This window comes from the organism of the source record quoted next, unplaced genomic scaffold (assembly GCF_019419815.1).
Source record: "Pyrus x bretschneideri cultivar Hongxiangsu unplaced genomic scaffold, Pyrus_bretschneideri_v1 Contig93, whole genome shotgun sequence".
Classification (NCBI taxonomy): domain Eukaryota; kingdom Viridiplantae; phylum Streptophyta; class Magnoliopsida; order Rosales; family Rosaceae; genus Pyrus; species Pyrus x bretschneideri.
This window is the reverse complement of record NW_025999835.1, coordinates 1-22,052: the sequence shown is the minus strand read 5'-3', so window position 1 is coordinate 22,052 and position 22,052 is coordinate 1. Positions and strand designations below refer to the sequence as shown.

Sequence of the window (22,052 nt, the reverse complement as noted above, 5' to 3'; positions counted from 1 at the left end):
GGCTCATTTGGAAATGGGTGCATTTTTGCTCACCCACATTAACTATAGGGTATGCTCACCATCCCTTCCAGTGCTTGCCATGTGTAATCCACACTAACTCTAGTTAAGCCTTTTTTTTTTTTTTGCTTCAATTTATAGGAGAGAGAATCCTAATTTTACTCATTTACTTCCATATATGTCATTTCTTTCTAAATATTTTATTATAACTTAAAACTCCCCTTTTTGAATACAAACAGACTCAACTAATTCCAATTTAAAAAACATAAACATAAACTTAAAACCCCAATATCGATTACACCTTCATAGTCGTTGTTTCTGTAAACTTCAATGACTTGGATCTTTACTATTGTATGATCATGTAATGAGTTTTTATCATAAATAGGATCTGTAACTAGTTGTAGATTATGGTAATCAAAATATGTGTAAATTTTTCTTTTTATGGTAATTAAAATATGCGGGCTTGATCTTCCATCTACATATGATTCTAACCTTATATGGATATACGAATCATATCAAATCACTTCGTCAATATCCAACAAAAACTAGTTTCAGTGACAAAACTAATAGGACAAATGATGTCATTCAAAATACAATTGTTTTAGATGAAACTCGTCAAAATAAAATTGTACAAAAAGCTAGTCCAAAAAATACAATTGTTTGAGATGAAACTCATCAATATCCAAATGCAAATTTATTTTGATCTAAGATGTTGATGGATTTGAAAACTCATCTTATATGCATTTGAATTGGATTCTTTAAAAGCTATTAAACAATTAAAATAATAATTACATTGAAAAATGCAAACTGTTAATCAAATAGTAAATAAAAACAAGCCAAATATGTGCTAACCTTTTCTCTTTTATGGACCTTTCTTTTTAGGTTGATTAGATTCCAAAGCACTCTTCATTCTACCTTTGCCCTAATCTTTGGACTTCTGAACTTTTGGATCTTGGATCTTAAGATTTTTCTCAACTTCAGTCACATCTTAACATAATTTACATCATTTGTTCCATCATCTTGTTCTCCAAAATTGGCATGCTTTTCCAATTTTTTCTCCAACTTTAACAACTCCGAATTCAAAAAACTACATTTTTGGCTATTTTTTGCACTTTTGCTATGATTCTTTGTGCTATATTAGATAGCTGGCTACATTGAACCAAGAAAGATGAGTCTAAATTACTCACAGGCAGTTCGCCATAAGAATCAAATCCAATACTACATTTAGCATCCTTACTCCATCTTTTCAAATAATAATTGGATGGTATACTTGACAAATCTAAATCATAGTATAACTTTAGAGCATGTGCACAAAGAATCCCCTCAAACTCAAACTTTTTGCAATTGCACAATATTGTTTGATTTGCAAGGTCATACATAAGTGTTCTATTAATTCCTCGTTTTCCTGAATTCATTACTGTGTATGTACGTGTTAGTCCATCATCACTTTCTAATTTTAGTGGCCTCAAATTTAAAACTTTCTTAACCTTGTCTTGGAAACAATAAAAAATCTTACCTGTATACTGCTTTGTTGCTTCAATCTCCACATTCCAATCAGAATACAAACTATGCCATTTCTGTTTAGTTGCATTTTCTGCTTGCCTTTCCTTTTCTTTTTGATTCGTTACCGCTTTATCATATTGGACGACGAACTCTTGCAGAAGGAGGTTTCGAGCAAAATACTTTTTCAAAAACTTGTTCATGCTCTCAATTCTTTGTGTTGTTGTCATTCCTAAGAAAAAAAATGAAAATTGATCACAATATAGTGGAAAAAGAAACTTGTGAATAATATGTAAAAATAATATAATAGGAATTAGTCAAGAGTAATACCTGCACAAAAGTGGTCTTGACCATAAACTTGTGCCCATTTCTCACATAATAGATATATCCCTTCTAGCCAATCATTACCTCTCAATTCATAATCATCAAGTAACTTTTCCAACTTGATTCAAATTCTTCAACAGTCTCCGGATCATATATGCATCTTTTTAAATCCTGTGTAAATGATTTAAACTCACTGAAAACATGATTCAAGTTCCACACAGCATTCTGATATATGTGCCACAAATAAAGTCGGTGGTGGCAATTAGGAAATACTTCACTAATCGCAGCAGCGATTGATTGGGCTTGGTCTGTAAATATGGTTCCTGGTGCTTTTTCATCTATGGCTTGTAAAAAGGCCTTGAACAACCACTCACATGCATCTATTGTCTCTCCATCTAGCAAACCACATCCGAAAAGTATGGTTTTATCATGAATATTGATACCAACTATTGGGGCACACACCATATTATATCTATTCGTTTTGAATGTCGTATCAAAACACATAACATCACCAAATATAGTATAATCGCGCCTCGAATTTCCATCACAAAAAAAATCAACCACTTATTTCATTCTCCTCGTTTGTTTGAAGAGAATAGAAAAATGACTTGTCTTCATTTTGCTTTTTCTTAAATTATTCAAGCAAACATTCTAAGTTGCCCTTTTTAAGAACCCCAATGCGCTTTCTCATTATCAAATTGTTACAATCAGATTGAATAAAATTTAGTTTTGAGACCTTCCTGCTTCTGTGGTAAAGTATGAGAAGATTTGAGATGGTTGTAATCCTGCAGAATGCATTTGTTGATCTATCAATTTTTCTTGAGAAGGCTCTATTAATCTTTGTGACCTCAATAAATGGGAACTTGATGCTGGAACAAGAACATGACTATGTTCAGCAACAAAATTTGTCACAACAAACTTCCTTTCTAAATTAAGTTTGATTTCAAGCATTGCCTTGTAGCCATATCTTGTTTCTTCTCTTTTCTTCTTTGGAGTTTTATTTTTATTTTTATTTTTTATTTATAAAAACCTTCACAAGAACAACAAAATTTTTTTTTTCTTTAGCACACCTGACCTGTCCTTATTCTCTTTGTTCTTTCTCACGCTAAATCCAACCCTTCTACCATATGCAATGTAGTAATTATATGCATCATCCTCATTATCAAAAGTCATCCTCAGTGAAATATCACGAACTTTGCTTGTAAATTCTCCTTTTTCTTCATTTTAATCCAAGACATCAAAGGTTTCGGAATCTAAATCTAAGTGTATACCATCAACTGATTATTTGGCATCACTGGAAGATGGAGTACGAAACTCATCATCTTGGTGTTCCATCTGCATAAGTATCAAATTACTTAATATTGAATTAAATTGACATCCTATAATAATCCTAAAAAGCATATATTGACACCCTATAATAATTATAGAAAGCATATATTTTGACACCCTATAATAATCCTAAGAAAAACATATATATTGACATCCTATAATAATCCTAAAAAGCAATTAAATGGGAGTTGCATACCTTTTTCTAGTTGGAGAAAAATGGTAGATGGAAAACCCAGAAGATGCGTGCGCAGGGTTGAGCTTGTTTGTATTCAAAAAGGGGAGTTTTAAGTTTTAATAAAATATTTAAAAAGAAAAGATATATATGGAAGTAAATGAGTAAAAGTAAGATTCTCTCTCCTATTAATTAAAGCAAAAATAAAAAATAAAAATTAGGCTTAACTAGAGTTAGTGTGGATTACACATGGTAAGCATTGTAATGGGTGGTGAGCATACCCTATAGTTAGTGTGGGTGAGCAAAAATGCACCATTTGGAAATACTTTTAAAACAGCTGAAACCATTTTTTGGTGAAAATTCTTTTAAAACCAATCTTTAGAAAAATAGCAAGTGAATTCTTAAAAATAAAAATAAAATAAAAACACTTTATTGCTTCAAGCAAGAAGCACATAACTGGTGCTTTGCATGAAGCACTTTAAGTGCTTTTAAAACCCAAAAATATTTTATTTGAAAGCTCTTTCAGCCATTTTAAAAGTAGTTTTAAAACAAACCCTCATTAGTGTGATGTCACAACGTTACACGGTGTTACCAACATACTCTTGTTATAACGTGTATCTACTTATTAATATATATGTGCCCTAAGTTCGTATTAAGAAGCTTTGAATAGAAGATAACACATGAAAGATGCACACGACACAAGATGTATGTAGTCATAGAAGAGTAGGAAAAACATGCAATTTACAAAATAAATTCAAGTTAATTAGGTACAGCAGTAGAAGCTTAATTAATGTAAATCATTTGAACAATATGATATGATACTCGAATACAGTTACTGGAGTTTTTTCATGATTACAAATAGAAGTCTCTGTAATTTATCCTATTAATTATTCCTCAGCAACCTGATCAACTCTCAGTTTCTCGAAGAGGAAAGGTTTGAGCACGCTAAATACAGGGTAAGTTTAGAAACTATATGGGGATGATGGCAAAAGAACCTCTATAACAAAAGGCCAATGCAGGACACTCCGGAGGCAAATTATAACCACCAATAGCGTACCACGGATTGGAACAAATAATTAGGGTTTTGTTCCACAGCCGAAGTATGTTGTTTTTAGGGTTATTATACAAAATGATCATTGAGATTTGCATGATCAATAGAAATGGTTCCTAAGATTGAAAATCAATAGAAATGGTCCATGAGATTGTCCACCATCCATAATTTTGGTCCTTCCGTTAAAAACGATTTTGGGCAATTTTCAAAGCTTTGTAACTCAATCGTTTCTCAACCAAATTCGACCCATAATATATCAAAATGAAGATAGGAAAGTGTAGAATATGATTATACCTGTTTTTAAGTCCAATGGTTGCCAGATATGACTGGAAAATAGCCTGAAAGGTGATTGGTCCGCGGAAAAACTGGAAAACTCGCCGGAAACTGGGTAAACTTTAAACGTTCATAACTTCTTCAATACTCAACCAAATCGAGTGATTCAAAAACGAAAATAATACTTCTTGACGAGACAAAGAGAATGGTACCTTTTTTAAGGCTAACTCGACGTAATTTGGTCGGACAACGGCTCGAAAGTGGCTAACCATTTTCGAGTTAGCCACTTTCGAGCAGTTTTCCAGCCAAACCACTGCGAGTTTGCAAAAAGAAAGATACCATTCTCTTCGTCTCGTCAAGAAGTATGATTTTGATTTTTGAATCGCTTGATTTCGTTGAGTATTGAAAAAGTTATGAACGTTTAAAGTTTACCCAGTTTTCGGCGAGTTTTCCAGTTTTCCCGCGGACCAGTCACCTTTCAGCCTATTTTCCGGCCATCTCTGGCAACCATTGGGCTTACAAATAGGTATAATCTTATTCTACACTTTCCTATCTTCATTTTGATATATTATGGGTCGAATTTGGTTAAGAAACGATTGAGTTACAAAGTTTTGAAAATTGCCCTAAATCATTTTTAACGGAATGACCAAAATCATAGATGGTGGACAATCTTAGGGACCATTTCTATAGATTTTCAATTTCAGAGACCATTTCTATTGATCATGTAAATCTCAGGGATCATTTTGTATAATAACCCTCGTTTTTATTAGGTTCTCAACGTATATCGGTATTCTCAAGTGGCATGCTAGTTAGGTGTTACACATACACTCAAATTATTTTATATATATATATATATATATATATATATAATGTTTTGTATAAGCATTAACACTACTAAGTCACTATAAACTTTATACGCGATATGTATTAAAATTTGAGTAAATTTCTAACACCACATCAATTTTTACACCTAATTTTATCTTCACGCATACACATAAATTGTGAAATTAATCCAATATCTATTGATTTGCAATTGTCTTAAGTTTAAATTTTATTCTTTTACACCGTAAACTATCTTCACTAGCAATAAGACAATACAACAACATATATAGGGGGTAATGCTAGAGAGATCAAAATTTTTAAACCATATTTTGTAATTATATGACGTGATTATTAATGATTGGATTATTACTTAGTTTAAAATTTTGATCTACCTAGCATTAATGTTACACACACACATACACATATATATAAAACGATATATTTACACTAGGAAATGAAGAATAAAATGGTACTGAATTCATCATCCACATATTCAAACCTAAAACCTCTCATTTTACAAGATACCACTTAACAATGCAATACACTTGTCTACTTATTCGAGGATGTCCTTTAGAAGAACTTAAACGTACGGGCATCATTTCTAGTAGGATTAATAGCCATGCATATATACTATTTGAACGCTCACACGCAAAGAAAACCTATATAGCTCTAACCTTAGCTCTCCAATCAACCATTTCTTCACGTACAGTTAAGCCCTCATTTTGCAATGCTAGCCATATATACATATTTGCATACATACATATATGCACTGTAGTAAAGCTCCATATCCTCAAGTACGGTAATTAGCCCTTTCGAGTAGATTAACTACATTTTACACTGATTTTCCAAATGGGTTTTGAGGTTCCATCTTTCTCACATTGTCTTCAGAAGTTTTGAAATTGTATCAATTTACACCTTTTGTCTCTTTAAATATCTAATCCTCCATTAAATTGATGAGTTTTTTTGTCAATGTGATACAAACGCAGTGTACATATGTATATATATATATATATATATATATATATATGGTAGCCCACATAAAAGTCTCAAGCTCACCATGTCATCAATTTAATGAAGGACCAAACAATCAATTCGACCAATGACATAAATTAACCAATTTCAATACATTATGATGCAAACGGGAAAATTAAAACTTCACAACCCATTTTGAAAAATCATCCCAAACTCAAAGAGTGTGAAATGTAGTTAGCCCTTAATTTTACGGAGTAGGATTCTCTCTCCTATTTTTTTTCCCTCACTTTCCCTCCTCTTCTATTTGAACGGTCACGGTTAAGCTACGTCAACATCTTATATTAATTTTTTTTATAGAAAAAGAAAGAAAAAATAAAGAATGTGAGAGGAGGGGATGCAAGGGGAGAGAATCCTAGTCCTAAATTTATGAGCACAAGAACAATATGCACTGCAGTCCTCAGAATTATATGGAGGAGGTTATTTATGCTAGTACGCCCTACGCACTGAATGCTATACCTTGAGAGCCATACTGTTTCTTAGTCCATCAAAGAAAATCCGAGTACAAAAGTTTAAGAGAGAAGAGGACAGATCAGGGTCAGAGATAGCGTGCATACAAGACAGTACTGCAATAATGAGACAGCTAGATCAAAAGATTAATGTAGGACTGCTTGCAGTGGTATATATAGAGTACTGCAAATATCATACTTTTGGTGCTTATAATTGCCCGCCGATCGACTGGAAAAGTACTCACAAATATTCATGGCTCTTGCTTGTGACTAAACGAGTGAACTAAATCTTGCAACAAACCATAGTCAGGAGCATGCAGCTGTTGCTGCTGCTGCTGATGATGGTGATGACGATGAGGATTCATGAGGTTTGAGTATAACATTGAACTTGGTGGATGATCATGGTAATGATTTGGCAATTCCACCTGGTTGTTCACTGGGAGAAATTGAGCTAAGAATTCATGTGAATATCTTGCTGATCCGTTCAAAGGTGCCGCTGCCAAAAGCGAATTAGGTGACAGCATTCCGACAGCGTTCATATTGAGATTACCACGAAGTGTTGCTGGACACTGGTGGTTGTGCTGACCTTCATATGTTGTGATCACGATTGATGGATCTTGGAATGATCTCTCGACACGCTTCTTTACAATGCATTTTTGTGTAGTGCATCTGTAATAACTCCTGAAAAATTTAAGCAAGTAGTAATTGAAAACTTGTGTGAGTTCACCACATATATCAATTACATATGTCTCATGTTATAAGCTTTTCTAACTAAGAAATGTAAAAAGTTTGTAAATATCATATTTAGGTGGAGTGAAATCAACCACTAGATCGAGAGCTAGTTATATATCAAACCAAAGTAAGTACATAAAACATTATACTAATACGTGATTAATTAGGGCTTAAGTTGAAGGCTAACATGTTTTTTATATGACAGTGTACTAGAGCAATTTATGCGTTGTAGAAAGTGTTTTTAACTTCAAATGCAGCCTATATGGTTTAACTAGAGGTACTGGATTTGATTCCCATAAATAACGTATTTGTTACTTAATTATAGCTTATTCATTGAGTCGCTTAAACAAAATCCTTCTCCTAATATTGTTGCATCAAAGAAACTTCATAAAGTGCAAATTAATTATAACTATATATGAATGGCCACTAATAGATATTTGAATTGCATGTAACAAACATTTCATCATCAAATAACGGCTAGTGACCGGCCAAATGAAATAAACGGCTGTTGAAAAATTGGAGATTAGTTCACATCCACAAATCATTATCAATTGGATTTTTTTTCCTTTAGGAATGTACTTTCTACTGGAATTAAATTAAATCAATATATATATATTAACCTAGGATAAGGGCTATTCTTGACTGCCTTCTGTCCGTACTTCCTCCATCTGTATCCATCTTCAAGGTGATCCACTTCACTCTTAGTCAGAAAGGCAAACCGTGGTTCCCTCTGCGGTTTCTCTTTCTTTTTTGCTTTGCTCCTGAATCTCACAATTTCAGAAGCTTCAGTCAACAATTAGCACTACCTAATAAAAGAAATAAAAGAAAAAGAGAGACAAGACACCCAGTTTCCGAAAATGATCTGAACAAATTAGATATAGTTTTTCTTGAAATATGTTTGTGCCCAAAAAATGACCTACTGTATACATGTATGTGTGTGTGTGATTAGGGTTCAAGATATAGATCCCAGTTTTTGCTTTTAGGGTTTAGGGTAAATATAAGGAAGATAATGAGAAAGCGAATAAATAAAGAAATATCTCTTCAATTAATGACACAAGGGGAGAAAAATGCACTAAAAAGTTTTCGTTAATTAATTTGGTTAATATGATTTTGAATTTCTCAAAAAAATAATAATAATAATAATAAAAAATAAAAAATAAAAAGGAAAAAAAAGACTTTGAAACGGCTTCAGACAAAATACAGTCAAGCTAGGGAGCCCTATTTATCCATATACACCAAGAGAGGAATTAAAATTATGAATGAAAGTAATAAATAACAACTAAAACTTCTAATTAACCTTTACCATGAATCTAGCCACAAGGAACCAAAAAAACCTACCCTTTCTTTGACTTGTCTTCATGATCTCCATCAGACCCTAATTTTGGCTGTTTATTTTTCATGCTCTTATGATCTGAATCGTCATCTAAAACTTGATCATCACCAGCAGCACCAGCAGCTTCATTAGATGAAGAAGATATTGAGGAATAATTTGGTGTGGAAGGGTTTTCAGTGGTACTAGTAGTCCCCACTGAGTGATCTCCTACACCTGCTGCCTTGTTTGAGTTGTTATCACGATCCAACGGTGGAGATATGACTTCGGATGAAGAACATGACATGTCGAAGGCTTTCGAGAGGGTGTTGTAGTCCAATGATCCGTGTAGGCAGTCGGTGAAGCTCATGAACGGATTAGGATGATCAGATTCAAACCCATTTAGGGTTTGTGGGTCATCTGGTTGATTTTGGCATGTGGAGGAATTGCCATAGTTGAAGAATGGAAAGCTTGACTTGTTGATCTCATGGGGGTTGTAGTCGAAAGGATCGTACTGGTAAGGATTTTTCCTCTCATTTGACATGGTAGAAGAAGAAGAAACTTTTGAGAGATGTGAGAGAGATGGGGATGAGATTCTTGCTTTGTTATTTTCAGAGAAGATCAGCTTTAGGTTTGATTTTTATCATTGCCATTTTTTAATAGGAGGGTGGGAAGGGGAGAGAGAGAGAGAGAGAGAGAGAGAGAGAGAGAAGAGTAGATCGGATGGGATGCTAGCTAGCTACTTTTGGCTGCTTTGCGCACTTGGCAGTTTCACAGCAATAGTTTATTTTCTTCATTTTCTTATAAATTTCCTTCCAACTAAATAACTACTAAAATTCACTTTTTATGTTTGAGATATTAAAAAGTATTTAAGATAAAAAAAGAAATGAAGAAAAGTAGCGGTAAAGAGGAAAAAAATAAAATGTACATTATTTTACATCTCTTAGCCCATCTTCTTCGTTCCTCGTTCTCCATTTATATTTCTCTTCTAAATAACACAACAACTAAAAAAGTGAAATGATTATAACATGAACCCAAATATCCTTAAGAAAGATGACATTTTCATAAAGTTGAAGAAGTTTTTTGAGATTGGGAGTGCTATAGTAACCTTTGTACTTACTTTTTCATTTTAACTTTCTCACTTCTATTCCTGCTACATGTATGCCACTAGTACACAAAACTAAAAATTTAATTATTTTTTGGTCAATAAACCAAAATCTCTATTAATTATTGAAACCCTCTTTGTAAACCAAAAGAGGGTGAAAATATTACTTAGTCTTCTATCACACAAAAAAAAAAAATGATGGGCAAAAATGTAATTTCATAAGTCCAAATTTTACTGTTTTTTATTGAAGCCTCACCTACAGGTGATGTTAAAATACCTCCAATATTAAATAAAAAATAAAAAAGAACAAAAACAAAAACCTCCCACTTCTCCCACGTTCTCTCTCTCTCCTTCTCATTTTCTAAAAAAATGTGTTCATAGGCACAAAGTGTGTAGGCAAATGCTAATATAAATTACAATAACAAGGGAGAAAAATAATGGGAATTTTTATATAATTAAAATTTAATTTTGAGTGCTAGTGAAGTATGATGACATGAAGAGAAATGAAAATATTGAAATGAAGAAGTGAAATGGTTGCTAACATTTCTTTACTGGGATATAAGAATTGCCGTTGTTGAAATCTCGTTAATTCACAGAGTTTGCAATCGATCATGGATTAGACATTGAAACCACTTAGAGCACTTCCATCCATTAGCCTTAGACATGGCTAGCGCCAAAATCACTCCAAAACACTCTTCACCTATTATTTTGAGTCTTGGTATTTTGCAGCCAGGGCTAAGGCTATGACAATTCTAACCCCAAGACTAACCACGACAGATTAACGTCAGCCATATGAAAATATCACGTGAGGCTCAATCAAAAACTGAAATGCAACGATCTTTACCGCATGATACTTTTTTGACCTTTCGATTCGAATGGTAACTTCTGCTTGTTAGTGTATTTATTATCTGTGGGTAAGGATAGGGACCACTTAAGGGGTTGTAGTGTGGTGGTCAAGATGTCCAAGATAACGGTTTGCTGAAAGGGCTTACACGTGTTAGGGATTGGGCACCGTCTTTTGACCGTAGGTGGCACGTGGGAGCGACATTCTGTTCCATCACACGCCTATGTCTAGTTGATTGGCCCTTCACGTCATCTCCGTTACGGAAACCCCCGAATTTTGTGGCTCGCTTTTTTCCCGTTTCCTGAAAGTCGGTCAAGGGCATCCCCTCAAGATTAAAAAGGTTGGTCGAATACCAATTTCGTTTGATAATTATACATATTGACAAACTAATTTGATTGTTTTTTATTCCTCAAAATATAACCAAAATTAAGTGTTCAGACTCCAAAAGTACTTTATCCCAATTTGCAGGCCTTAAGGCTCGTCCGTATGAATAAGTAAAGGTTGATTATACATGTTCAACCACTTGTACTATATTTTTTTTTAAATGATCAAATGATGGTTTCTTCATGACAATCCTTTCTTTTAGATGTTTGAAAAATTTACAAAGGTATTTCAAGTGATATTTATTTTCATTTACAAATAAAAAGTATAAATTTGAATCTTGTGAATGATAACTTCATCCTTAGTATAAATGTATCTTTGTATATACAATATACTTGTTCAATTGCAGAGGGCGTGTAAGAATATGAGGACAAAGTCTTACATTAGCACCAAATCATGTAAGAGTTTATAAGAGGTTGAACTGCTCCCTGTATTGTCAATTAATTTTATGGTAGAACCTCAACTTTCTTCAATATAAAGTAATCGTTTAAGCAAAAAAGAAAACTGTAAAAAGAACCTCGTACATAAAAGTATATATCATCCTTGAAAGGATATTCTTGAGATCATGCATTCAGTAAAAAGAATGAAAACAGGATTAGTCTAGTGATGAGAGCGGGTAAAGTGATATGTAAGACTATGTTGTGTTTACATTTCTAAACTCTCCAATGCAAAATAATATAATAATATAATAATGAAGACGATAATCGGAGGCAATCAACTAACTGAGCCTAGATACTAGCTGTTAGATAGATTGAAATATCACGCGCATATAGGGGCATTGGAGCACAATTGATCGTGCGGTATGCCGCAACTCTTATCATTCATGAAGTTGTATATGATTTCATATCTTAGGCCAATGATTTTAAATTGGAAAACTTTCTAGTTCTTCAGTACTAACAGAAGTTTCCCGCTTGTGTCGGATTTGAGGGTTTAGATGGGTGCACTATTTTGTATGCATGCATGACATGCGCTAACATACTTTATAAGTTAGTGAGCTGCGAACAATGATCACTTTTAGAGGTTCGGCTTGCTTCTCCCCTATTTTTTAGGGTTCTTGAGCCCTGAAAAAATAAAGAAACACAAAAAGAAAAAAAAAAAAAAAGACGAGCCATAACTTAAGGGGCGAATCCACTCTATATAGAATTGAGCTAAGAGATTTTCCTTTTTTAGTATATTTGCATCAGGTTTAGCTACTACTCTAACTTCTCGAATCCATTCAACACATACAATTTCATTTTCGTCGATATACCCTGCAATTTGTACTTGAATTCCTTTTGTGTGCATGTTCAGTTATTTGATGTCTTGCATTATATAGTATACTCTGCAGACCTTAGTCCTAACCAATAGGCATCGGTGCTTCTATTTCTCACACAGATTCCCCATTAATTACTGTCATGACAATTAGAAGTAATTTAACTTAAAATATGTGATACCATCATTGTTACTATCACTATTATAGAATTGTATATGAGATTTTTATCTCACATGGCTTCTTGAAGGTCAGAAATAAATATAAAGTCCGCGTTAGTATTATTTTTTGAATCTTGATATGTTTACATGGTCAACGATCATATTCACAAAAAATAATTTATATAACATTTTAGAATTAAATTATACAAAGTAGACTAGTACTATTTATATATTGTTTCTTCATTCAATTTGCCTTCATATATTCTGCATGCCTTTTACACGGTTTTGTGTGTGTGTGTAATATATAAAACAAACAAATAAATATTTGCGCGTCTCATGCATAATCATTTCCAAAACGACCTTCCACTAATAAAAAATGGCTATATTGACCAAAACATGGCTACCATATTTGTTTAATGAGATCAAATGATATATATTATCCAAAGACGAATAATAGTTTGGTACATAATGTTTTGCTACGATTAAGTTATCTGTGGAACAAAATGTCGTGACCAAATTGATATGACTGATGTAGAAATTAATCTTTGGCGTCAAAGAAATCATGATTTAGATCGATCCATCAGTTTTATGTTCAATCAGAAATCATATATGTATATACCGTGCATATATATAACTCTTGCACTATTCTATAGAATTTAGAGTTGACTAGAATAATTTACGAAGCTATGTCACATTCTACGTAATCATATTTAAGGCTGACTAATTTGAGTTTAGGTAGAAGAAGAACAGCATCTTAAAATACATAGAAATTTGCTCGAATCGATTTCCAATAGGAATTAAAGTGGGAGTAATAATTAAGTTGGAATGTATCATATGCTATGACATGGTTGGAATATTTTTAGTGGTAAGGCTTTTTATACGGGAGGAGAGCATCAATCTAAAAGAAATAATTGTAAACGCAACCAAATTGAAGAAGTAGCTTGAGATTGTTGACAATTTAGTGTCCTTTTTCGCAAATGATAAAAGGAGTATACTATCTGTATCTGACAAGTGACATTGCCATTGGCATGGAGTGTTGGTCAATGAAGAGCAGGTTTATTTGTTAGGTCTAGACAGTAATCCTACACGGAATAAATAGACATAAAGAATATATAGAATATTGAAATGTATTTTCTTTTAGAATAAAAAAATGCTTAGAATTGGATCATCTCTGGGTAAAATATTCAGCACCAGATTTTGCATTAATATGATTAATTATATATAATCCAAGAATTTTAGTATTGGAGTGAAGAAACAAGTAATCATGCATGACATATAGGTCTAAAGAATATGAGCAATTAAATTCTACAAATTAATTAGTATATATGGGAGGTCTTTTGCACTAGATTTCTTCTGGGATTATTGAACATTTAAACATGCCAAACAAATTAGCTGCGCAAGTGTTCAGACCCTTGTACTCTTGGTGTAAACTATGAACGACTAATCTAGGCTTGGGAAGGATCTCCCATGTAAGTTGAAACTTGGTCACGTGATAGAGCGTTGCAAGCATAAGGAGATATATTTTTAGCGATGCAAAAGAATATATTTTTTTTCTTTGAGAGTACTTGTTCATGGTACATTATGAACTAGATGGAATTTATCGTATTTTATTTTCTTAATGTGATCAGCTTCACAATTTGTAACCAAAAGCAAATTAGCGAAACTGATCACTTTGTGGAACTAGGAAAATGATACGAGTCCTTATCACCAATGTACTTGAAAATAAAATGGAAGATATACAAAAGAACATATGATCTACGTAATTAGCTAGCGTGTTTGACTGTGGATCATATAAGTGGTAAGTTCACCGTTTTTGGTTATAGTTAGGCAAATAAATTTCTATAGTACTATCCTTTTTTGTCATACTAAATTCAAGATCACTAACCCTAGCTAGCGAGAAATGCAAATTCATGCCGACAAAGATTAGTTTGGTTGAGTTAGTAAGGATCGTTCTCTTCACTTGATTAAGACCAAGGTTTGCGTCCCGTTGCCTGCAATCTCTCTTAGTGTGCAATGTGTAAAAATAAAAAAGAGGCTAAGACCACCTCTGTAATTTCTCAAAAGACTTGTGGTATGCCTTAACCCTGAAATGGTCCCTCCCCCTAAACTTTTTTCAACCATAAATTACTTTTAGTTTGTAGGGTTTTCAGTTAATTAATCTGTGCGTGGGTGTGTGTCACCCTTCAAATTCATGCAGTCTGAGAAAACTAGCTAGGGTTTTGTCAAAGTTTAAATGTGAAAGGAGGATTTTTCCTTAAATTAAGTCAGAAGCATTCTTGACTGCATCCAACCACTAAAGCGTCTAGATTGAAAGGGAATCTATTCAACCTTAAGCTTTTCCACCGGAATTTCATAAAAAACTCATTTCCCTGTAATGTTCAAGCTAACATGACAGCTGCTCCACCAATGGCTTAGATATTATTTTTTACAGAGGAAATGAAGGGGAAGGATAATGACATTTTTATATTAAACAAGTATTGACATGAATCATCAAGGATAATTTATTACAAATTCATGACTAGTCTATCTTTATTTAGGTATATATGCTCAAAAGGTCAAAATTTACTACAATCCACTGCCCTTGCAGTATTAAAACAGAGAGTAGCTGTTTTTCTTCCACAACTTGACATTTTATTATACTAATCAGTTTGGACATAGAAGAACATTTTGACTTAATTGGCGTTATACATATTATGTAATATGATAATTATTTAGTGACATCATTCTAGATTAGCTTTCACTCCCTATATAGAAAGAGGGGAAACTTGGTAAGCAATTCCTTATTAGGGTTTGATATTTTATTAAGGTTATTCTTGGTTGAGGAATTTTCAAGTCCCAAGGAATTAATTAAGGTCAAATTATTAAGGAACTAATCACAAAATGTTAGATAGGAGGGATTACGAAGGCCCTCTATGACTACTACAAGAACATGTGAGAGGGATTTGCAAATCCCTCCTTGGAATGTGTCATTTGCAAAACTCTCCTACATATCTCTTGTAATGATCATAGAGTGCTTTTCTTAATCCCTCATATCAACTTTTTGTGATCCATTCCTTTCTAGTTTGGTCTCAATTCCTCAACATAAGGCATACAAAAAGGATTCTATGTGTTTAACAACAACTGGGAAAAACTAATGCACGTATCCGGATACAACTTATATCGGATCTACCGATATCTTGGCGAGTGCTGAGTGCAATCTTAGTACAATATGGATAATTTACACGCAAGGGCATTATATATATATATATATATATATATTATAATATTATTTATTAGATAAACTTTAATTCTATATCAAAAATGTGTACAAGAGATTAAAGATATATCTCCAAGTTCGAGCATAATCCAAAGTCAAGCTCATATAACCAACAATCACCACAATCCTAATTTAAGCCATAATGCTAAACCTTGACAACCACCACAAAATCGAACCAGTGCTGCCATAAAAATCATTTCAACTAGCATGAAGAACCTATGCAACAATTGACAGATCTGTAGACTCAGAACTTGATCATCAAAGATCCAATTGCGCATAAAATCGAACATTAGAAGGCAAAAAAAAAAAAGGTATTGGCATATCCTAACAAAATTCTTCAAAACTAATGATGTTTTGTGAGTGGCACGAAGCATATGTGCTTCGTTTACCGTCCTCCGCTTCCAGACTACCACTAGTGGCTAGCATATTTAAGGCGAAGGGGTAGCATTTTATTGAAGATCAGAAGAAAAAAAAAAAAAAAAATCTTTCACAAAATCATGTCTTCGGCCTTGAGTTGGGCTTTACTATCTTTGTGACCCTCCTATTTATATTACAGTGCGGCTAAAGCCACTCACATGTCCTATTTCTTCACTCATTTTTAATGATATATTTAACCTCTTTGTAAAATGACTTCGAAGCCATAATAAAAAGCCGTAAGAATAAAACGAAAAAGAAAAGACAAAAAAAAAAAAAAAAAAAAAAAAAAAGGATAGCCCACAACCTCTAATCTCTTCCCTTCCCGTCTATGACTGATAGCTGCTGGGAAAAATTCGCAACGGGTGTGGTGAGGGCCTTCAATTCTTAATATAAGGACATACCAGTATAACATACGCAAAAATAAAATATGATATAACAAAGTGATGAATAAGGCATCCTCTTGAAAAATTACTCACTGCTGCTGTTAAATAAGAGTTAACTAATACAAAATTATTTCCGTAATTATTAATTTGTGTTATAGGATTTAATTTCTAATTGTAATTAGTGTAAAAATATGACTCCTTGTATTGATTTGTGCAAAGTATTTTAATATAGGGTTATGTCAAATCCCTATTAAGTTACGAAGATAATTAGAATTTTCATTATTATAATATAAACGAAAGTTAAGAAGTTAATTCCGTGATATTAACTCTTATTTAACAGCTACTCTATATACTCAATTGAAGACATACATGTCATGAATTCTACATGTACAAGAATAAGATTTGGAGGCTTTCATTTTAATATATGAACTCTCTAGAAGATTTGATCTTTTGGTGAATAAATAATTTAGTTTCTTCCGTACGTAAAATATACCTAATAAAGTAAACATATGCATGGTTGGCCTTGATTTTGGTAACAAAAAGTTTAAAGGGAGGAAGGCTACCTCATCTCAAGGGAGACAGCATACCACAAGTTTTTTTGAGGACTTACAGAGGAGGTCATAGCTCTTTTTTTTTTTTTTTTTTTTTTTTTTAAAAAAACATATCGTCTTTCAAGAAGGATTGCTGGCAACGAGACTCGAATCTAAGCTTTTGTGTAGTAAAGAGAACGATCATTGTTAACTCAACCAACTCTCGTTGGGGTGTATGGTTGGCCTTTGAATGGATATCTTGCTTGTCATGTTTTGTTATAATAGAACAGATCAAATTTCATGTAATGAAATTAATTAAGTTGTATCTATAAGTCAAACTTTTAACCCCAAAAATCCGGCATAATTCACAGACTACATTTGTACATGTCAGCACTCATACGTATATGCATCTTATGTAAATACACATTATGAATTTATAGCTCCTCGTTTGACAATTTGATTAACGTTGTCATCATCGTCATCATCTAATTAAAGCACATTTATAAAACTTGTAGTCTGCCAAAAGTTAACTCATTTGCATTTTTGAAGTGTCTAGCTTGGATTCTCCTCCTTCAAAGCCATATATATCCTTTTGTATGGCACGATACATTTTTATGAGTGATGTGATATTTGATGCATGGGTTATTTTCTTAGTTTCCAAAATTATGTTGTCGAGTTAATGCTAATTAAATTTAAACCACCGTTCAAGTATGAATATTTATGAAAAATTTGCTCTCATACAATATAAACATATTATGTAGTCAGACGATCTAACATGAGAACATCCTGTAATATGTAATATAGCACTCAAGTCCCTATGTCCACGGTAGTCTGAAGAAGTTTGGAGGCCATGCAATTTTCTTTTGTAATTACATGGCTCCTCTTCGGATTAAGTGTTCAACCTCAAATTACAAATTGTTAAAAGGAGGATAATTCCATGCAATGCACTTAACATTTTGTGCAAGTACATTCACGATATAGCATATTATTCAGTTAAAGAAACAAAGAGAAAAAGGGATACAATGATATGGGAAAATGTGGCATTTGATATATACTGCAGTCTTACGTTCTTAGCCCCATTGTCTGCTAGAAGTAGAACCCTACCACGTGCGTGACCTGAATTTCCTTTTAATATAAAATCACTTTAGAAAATTACAAATTCATTCTCACTTTCTTAGATATTTCTTTCACGAACGTTGAATGGTTCAAAAACTAACGGTTAAAAATTTCATGTAAAGTAAGATCTAATTGATTCTTACAACTGTTAAATCTTGCATAGTTTAGATCATTGAATAGGACATGACATTTATCCGAACTCTCTCGCTCTTTCACAGTGAGATGAATTAGGAGGTTGTCAATGTCACTTTTTTGAGGTTGAGTGTTGAGCGTGAGTGGGCGTTGTTGATGGGAGGTGTCATGAATCACTCATGACATTCATTCGTCATTCATGATTGGTTGTTATCGATCAATACTTGATGAGATGACATTCATATTATTAGGGTTTTTTGGGTCAAAATCAAGGGCTATCTGCACTCGAGTAGTCTTGGACGACGATTTCACGTGGACCAAACTTTGATGGACTTAGCCTACCAAATCCAAGAGAAAGAGTACTCGTCTTGAAAGGAAAATGGTCCCAAATGGATGCTTGTCCAAAAAAAATGAAAGGAAAATGGATGCGACTTAATAAGGAAACACAAGTTTCCCCTAACCTCTTATGCATTCAAGTAGGATACAAATCAATATGCTGATGTGAAACGAGTGATTGGCAAAAGAAAGAAAAGTGACACACGTAAATGGAATTAAGTTTAGAATATCCCCCTAGCCACGTTTTGTGTCTAAACAACTGTTTAGGATACAATATAACGCTAACCATATATTTGTTTAAATTAAAAGTAAAAATGAATTGATCGTGAATGAAATTTACAGTTTTCAACTCCCATAAAATGACGGATTCTGAAGAATAAGTTTCATGTGGCTAATGTATTTTCTATCTTCAGCTTTTACAAACTGTAAAGTTAGGATCTGTTTCCCCATTCAACAATCTGGCGATTGATCAGGCTCGACGACAAAGAGAAAGAAAAAGCAAAGTTTGAATTTCCTCCAAAAAGGAAGTAATGCTCTATGTATACCATGACTCTCAATCCAAAGCAAACGAGGCCTAAAAGCAAATATACAATGACAACCTCGAAGCCCATTTCAAAGAGAGGTCTTCTTCGGGTCATGCGAAAGTGGGCTTCACGCTTCTAAGCCATAAGGCTGAAGCTATGGACCTCATCATGGGGAACCCCCATTCATCCAGATTCCAAACGGACGAGAGAGAGAGAAGAGCGAGGGATGATACCCTGGAGTGGTGGTGGAACAGCTGGGTTGTTCCGCGGAAGACCTTCATGGAGGACGCCCATGTGCTTGGCTTCCAACGTCAACACAGAGAGCAGCTACGTGCCCAGCTCGGTCAGCTCCACTCTGAGGCTGAGACCGCCAGAGCCAAAGGTATATACATAAACATATACATACATGTATATATTTATATATTGCTTTCCTCTCTTTCATAATATTTTATATAAATTGGGGAAATACCCATTTGCCTTTTTCAATGAAAAACTACATTTTTATGCTCATTTCATTGCAAGTTCCCGCCTTGTTAGTTTTCTTTTGTTGTTATAACTTTTTTGCTGAATAATTTGTATGAAAGCTTCTTTCTTTTACAAAATTACACAATTTTTAATATGATGATTAGATTATCTGCACTTGTTAGTGGAGAAATTTTGATATGTTAATCACTAGTTGCTTTTAGTTGATGTTATAACTAATTAAGGAGCTTTCAATCCAATATTTTGGTGATTTGAGTTAGAACTTAGAACAGATAATTGACAGAATTTAACAACATTTCATGGTTGTTGGCATAGCAAACAATGCCAGATTGAGGCTTTTGCGGCTGTCGAGCAGCAGCCGAGAAGCTGTGAAACGGCAAGCAGCTGTTAATGTCCAAGCTGGGAAGGAAGACGATGCAAGGGAGCTGCTCTTTCAGAAGAAAAAGGTCATGGAAGCATTGAGAAGTCAAAGCACCGCATAGAATTTCTTGACGAGCTTTCCACAAGCTTAATGAGGTAAAATAAACTGTTAAGAATTATGGAAGAGATTTCCAGTGTAAGCGGAGGAATACTGGATAAGATCATTGTTTTTAGTAATTCAGTCGAAGTTGGAAGTCCACTAATCCAGTATGTGGTTCCATTGACAAAAATCGACTATCACCAAAATTAATCGTTGTTTTGAAAAGGACATTTATAGGTCTGTAACTGGTTCATGATGTTTGAAGCTGCCATGTTTTCAACTTTTCCAGATTTGTCTGCAAAATTGTTATCAAAACTTAATCATGATTGCATAGAGAAGATATTATACGCTATCTTAGCTCAGTCGGGCCTTTAGAAAGGAGGTCAGGTTAAGGCTCAGTTGGTAGCCACACATCTTTAAAACGGAGGTCCCAAATTCATAACCTCCTTCCTCGAAATGTCACAACTGATAAAAAAAATAGTAACCACTAGTAAGATATACTTTTTCTTAATGTTCTTATTCCAATCTTTGTTCCCTTACTGTAACTTATTGAAGATCTTTACCTTTCAGCGGTAATATGATCGGAAGAAGACTAATGTGGTTTCAGGCAATTTCTCTGAAAGAAGGGCAGCTAATCGGGAATGTTTCTTTGGATCTTGAAGTTGTCAGAGAAGATGCTTTTACTCCAGTTCGAATTGTATCACCAACAGCTGAAGTTGCAGAAAATTTGGAGGTGGGCAAAGAATTTGTCTCAAATGATCTGAAAGAAGAAACACCGCTTCTTAAAGACAGCCAAGCAAGCTTACCTGTTGAGCCAGAAGGGGAGGACCTTCGAGAACCTTTAAACAGGGGAGCTTGGAATGAAGATGAGACACTTAGTAGCTTGAAGGGATTAACCTCTTTCAATAGTTTCTTAGAACATCTGGATCATCAACTCAAAAAATTGAAGCAGAACTTATCACCATATTGAGGATCTCAACCTTGGTAGTGGACGGCCAGGAGAAATCAAGAAATTTTAAAGTGCAAAAAACGATGGAACTTCTTGATAGTGTCTCTGGTGTTAGACAGAGGTATGCGCATTAGTGAACTCAAAAGTTGGTTTACATTTCAGTTGTCTCCTTTACAAGAGTTAACCATCACAAATATTTCTCCTCTACTTGTATGTTTTATCAACTTTTGTTTTGTTTGTTTTTTTTTTTTTTTTTTTTTTTTTTCTGATGATGCATGCTCATTGATAAACTTCATTTCTGCTCATGATCTCTGTGGTCACAGGATTTCAAGCATCAAGATGGCAACTGTGGAGGCCCGATAAGGCTTAGTTGTTTTATTCAATCTCTAGAATCCGGTAAACATTGCATTTTATGTCTGAGAAATTAACACCTCCGGCACTGCTTTTAGCATGAAACTTGCTTGTAATGACTGTGTTTGTATATTATTTAAGCAATGACTGTGTTTTTATACTATCAGTCTCTTTGTTGCAAGTATAGTTACTGTGTGAAACATGCTTTATGCATGAATTTCAAATTGAGAAACCGAGGTTGTGGAAGTGCAACTCCCCCCCCTAAATGCCTGAATTTTGTCAAGTTTTCTTGGTGTTTTAGGTCTTTGGAAGTTCTGAACCCTGAACTTGATATCTAATGGAATAATTAGGGAACAGTTTTTTGAAAATGGTTTTTGCTCTTGGTGAC

General features: G+C 33.8%; 1 protein-coding gene and 1 pseudogene across 1 annotated transcript; one reads left to right on the top strand and one right to left on the bottom strand.

Annotated features, from left to right (window-relative positions):
• Positions 1 to 6,957: 6,957 nt before the first annotated feature.
• LOC103966009 (WRKY transcription factor 71-like) lies at positions 6,958 to 9,722 on the bottom strand. The gene is made up of 3 exons (XM_009379127.3): positions 9,017 to 9,722; positions 8,299 to 8,439; positions 6,958 to 7,627 (listed from the first exon to the last, which is right to left on the bottom strand). The coding sequence occupies exons 1-3, from the start codon at positions 9,529 to 9,531 to the stop codon at positions 7,198 to 7,200; spliced, it is 1,086 nt and encodes a 361-aa protein (XP_009377402.2). The 5' UTR covers positions 9,532 to 9,722; the 3' UTR covers positions 6,958 to 7,197.
• A 9,855-nt stretch (positions 9,723 to 19,577) lies between these two features.
• LOC125473692 lies at positions 19,578 to 21,947 on the top strand (annotated as a pseudogene).
• The last annotated feature ends 105 nt before the right edge of the window (positions 21,948 to 22,052 follow it).

What these genes read in the sequence shown, in the direction of transcription:
- LOC103966009 (XM_009379127.3), bottom strand. Translation starts at nt 9,531, where the DNA reads ATGTCAAATGAGAGGAAAAATCCTTACCAGTACGATCCTTTCGACTAC. An exon ending in GAAGACAAGTCAAAGAAAGG is followed by an intron (nt 8,440 to 9,016) that starts GTAGGTTTTTTT and finishes TGTGAGATTCAG; the next exon opens with GAGCAAAGCAAAAAAGAAAG. An exon ending in AAGAATAGCCCTTATCCTAG is followed by an intron (nt 7,628 to 8,298) that starts GTTAATATATAT and finishes TAAATTTTTCAG; the next exon opens with GAGTTATTACAGATGCACTA.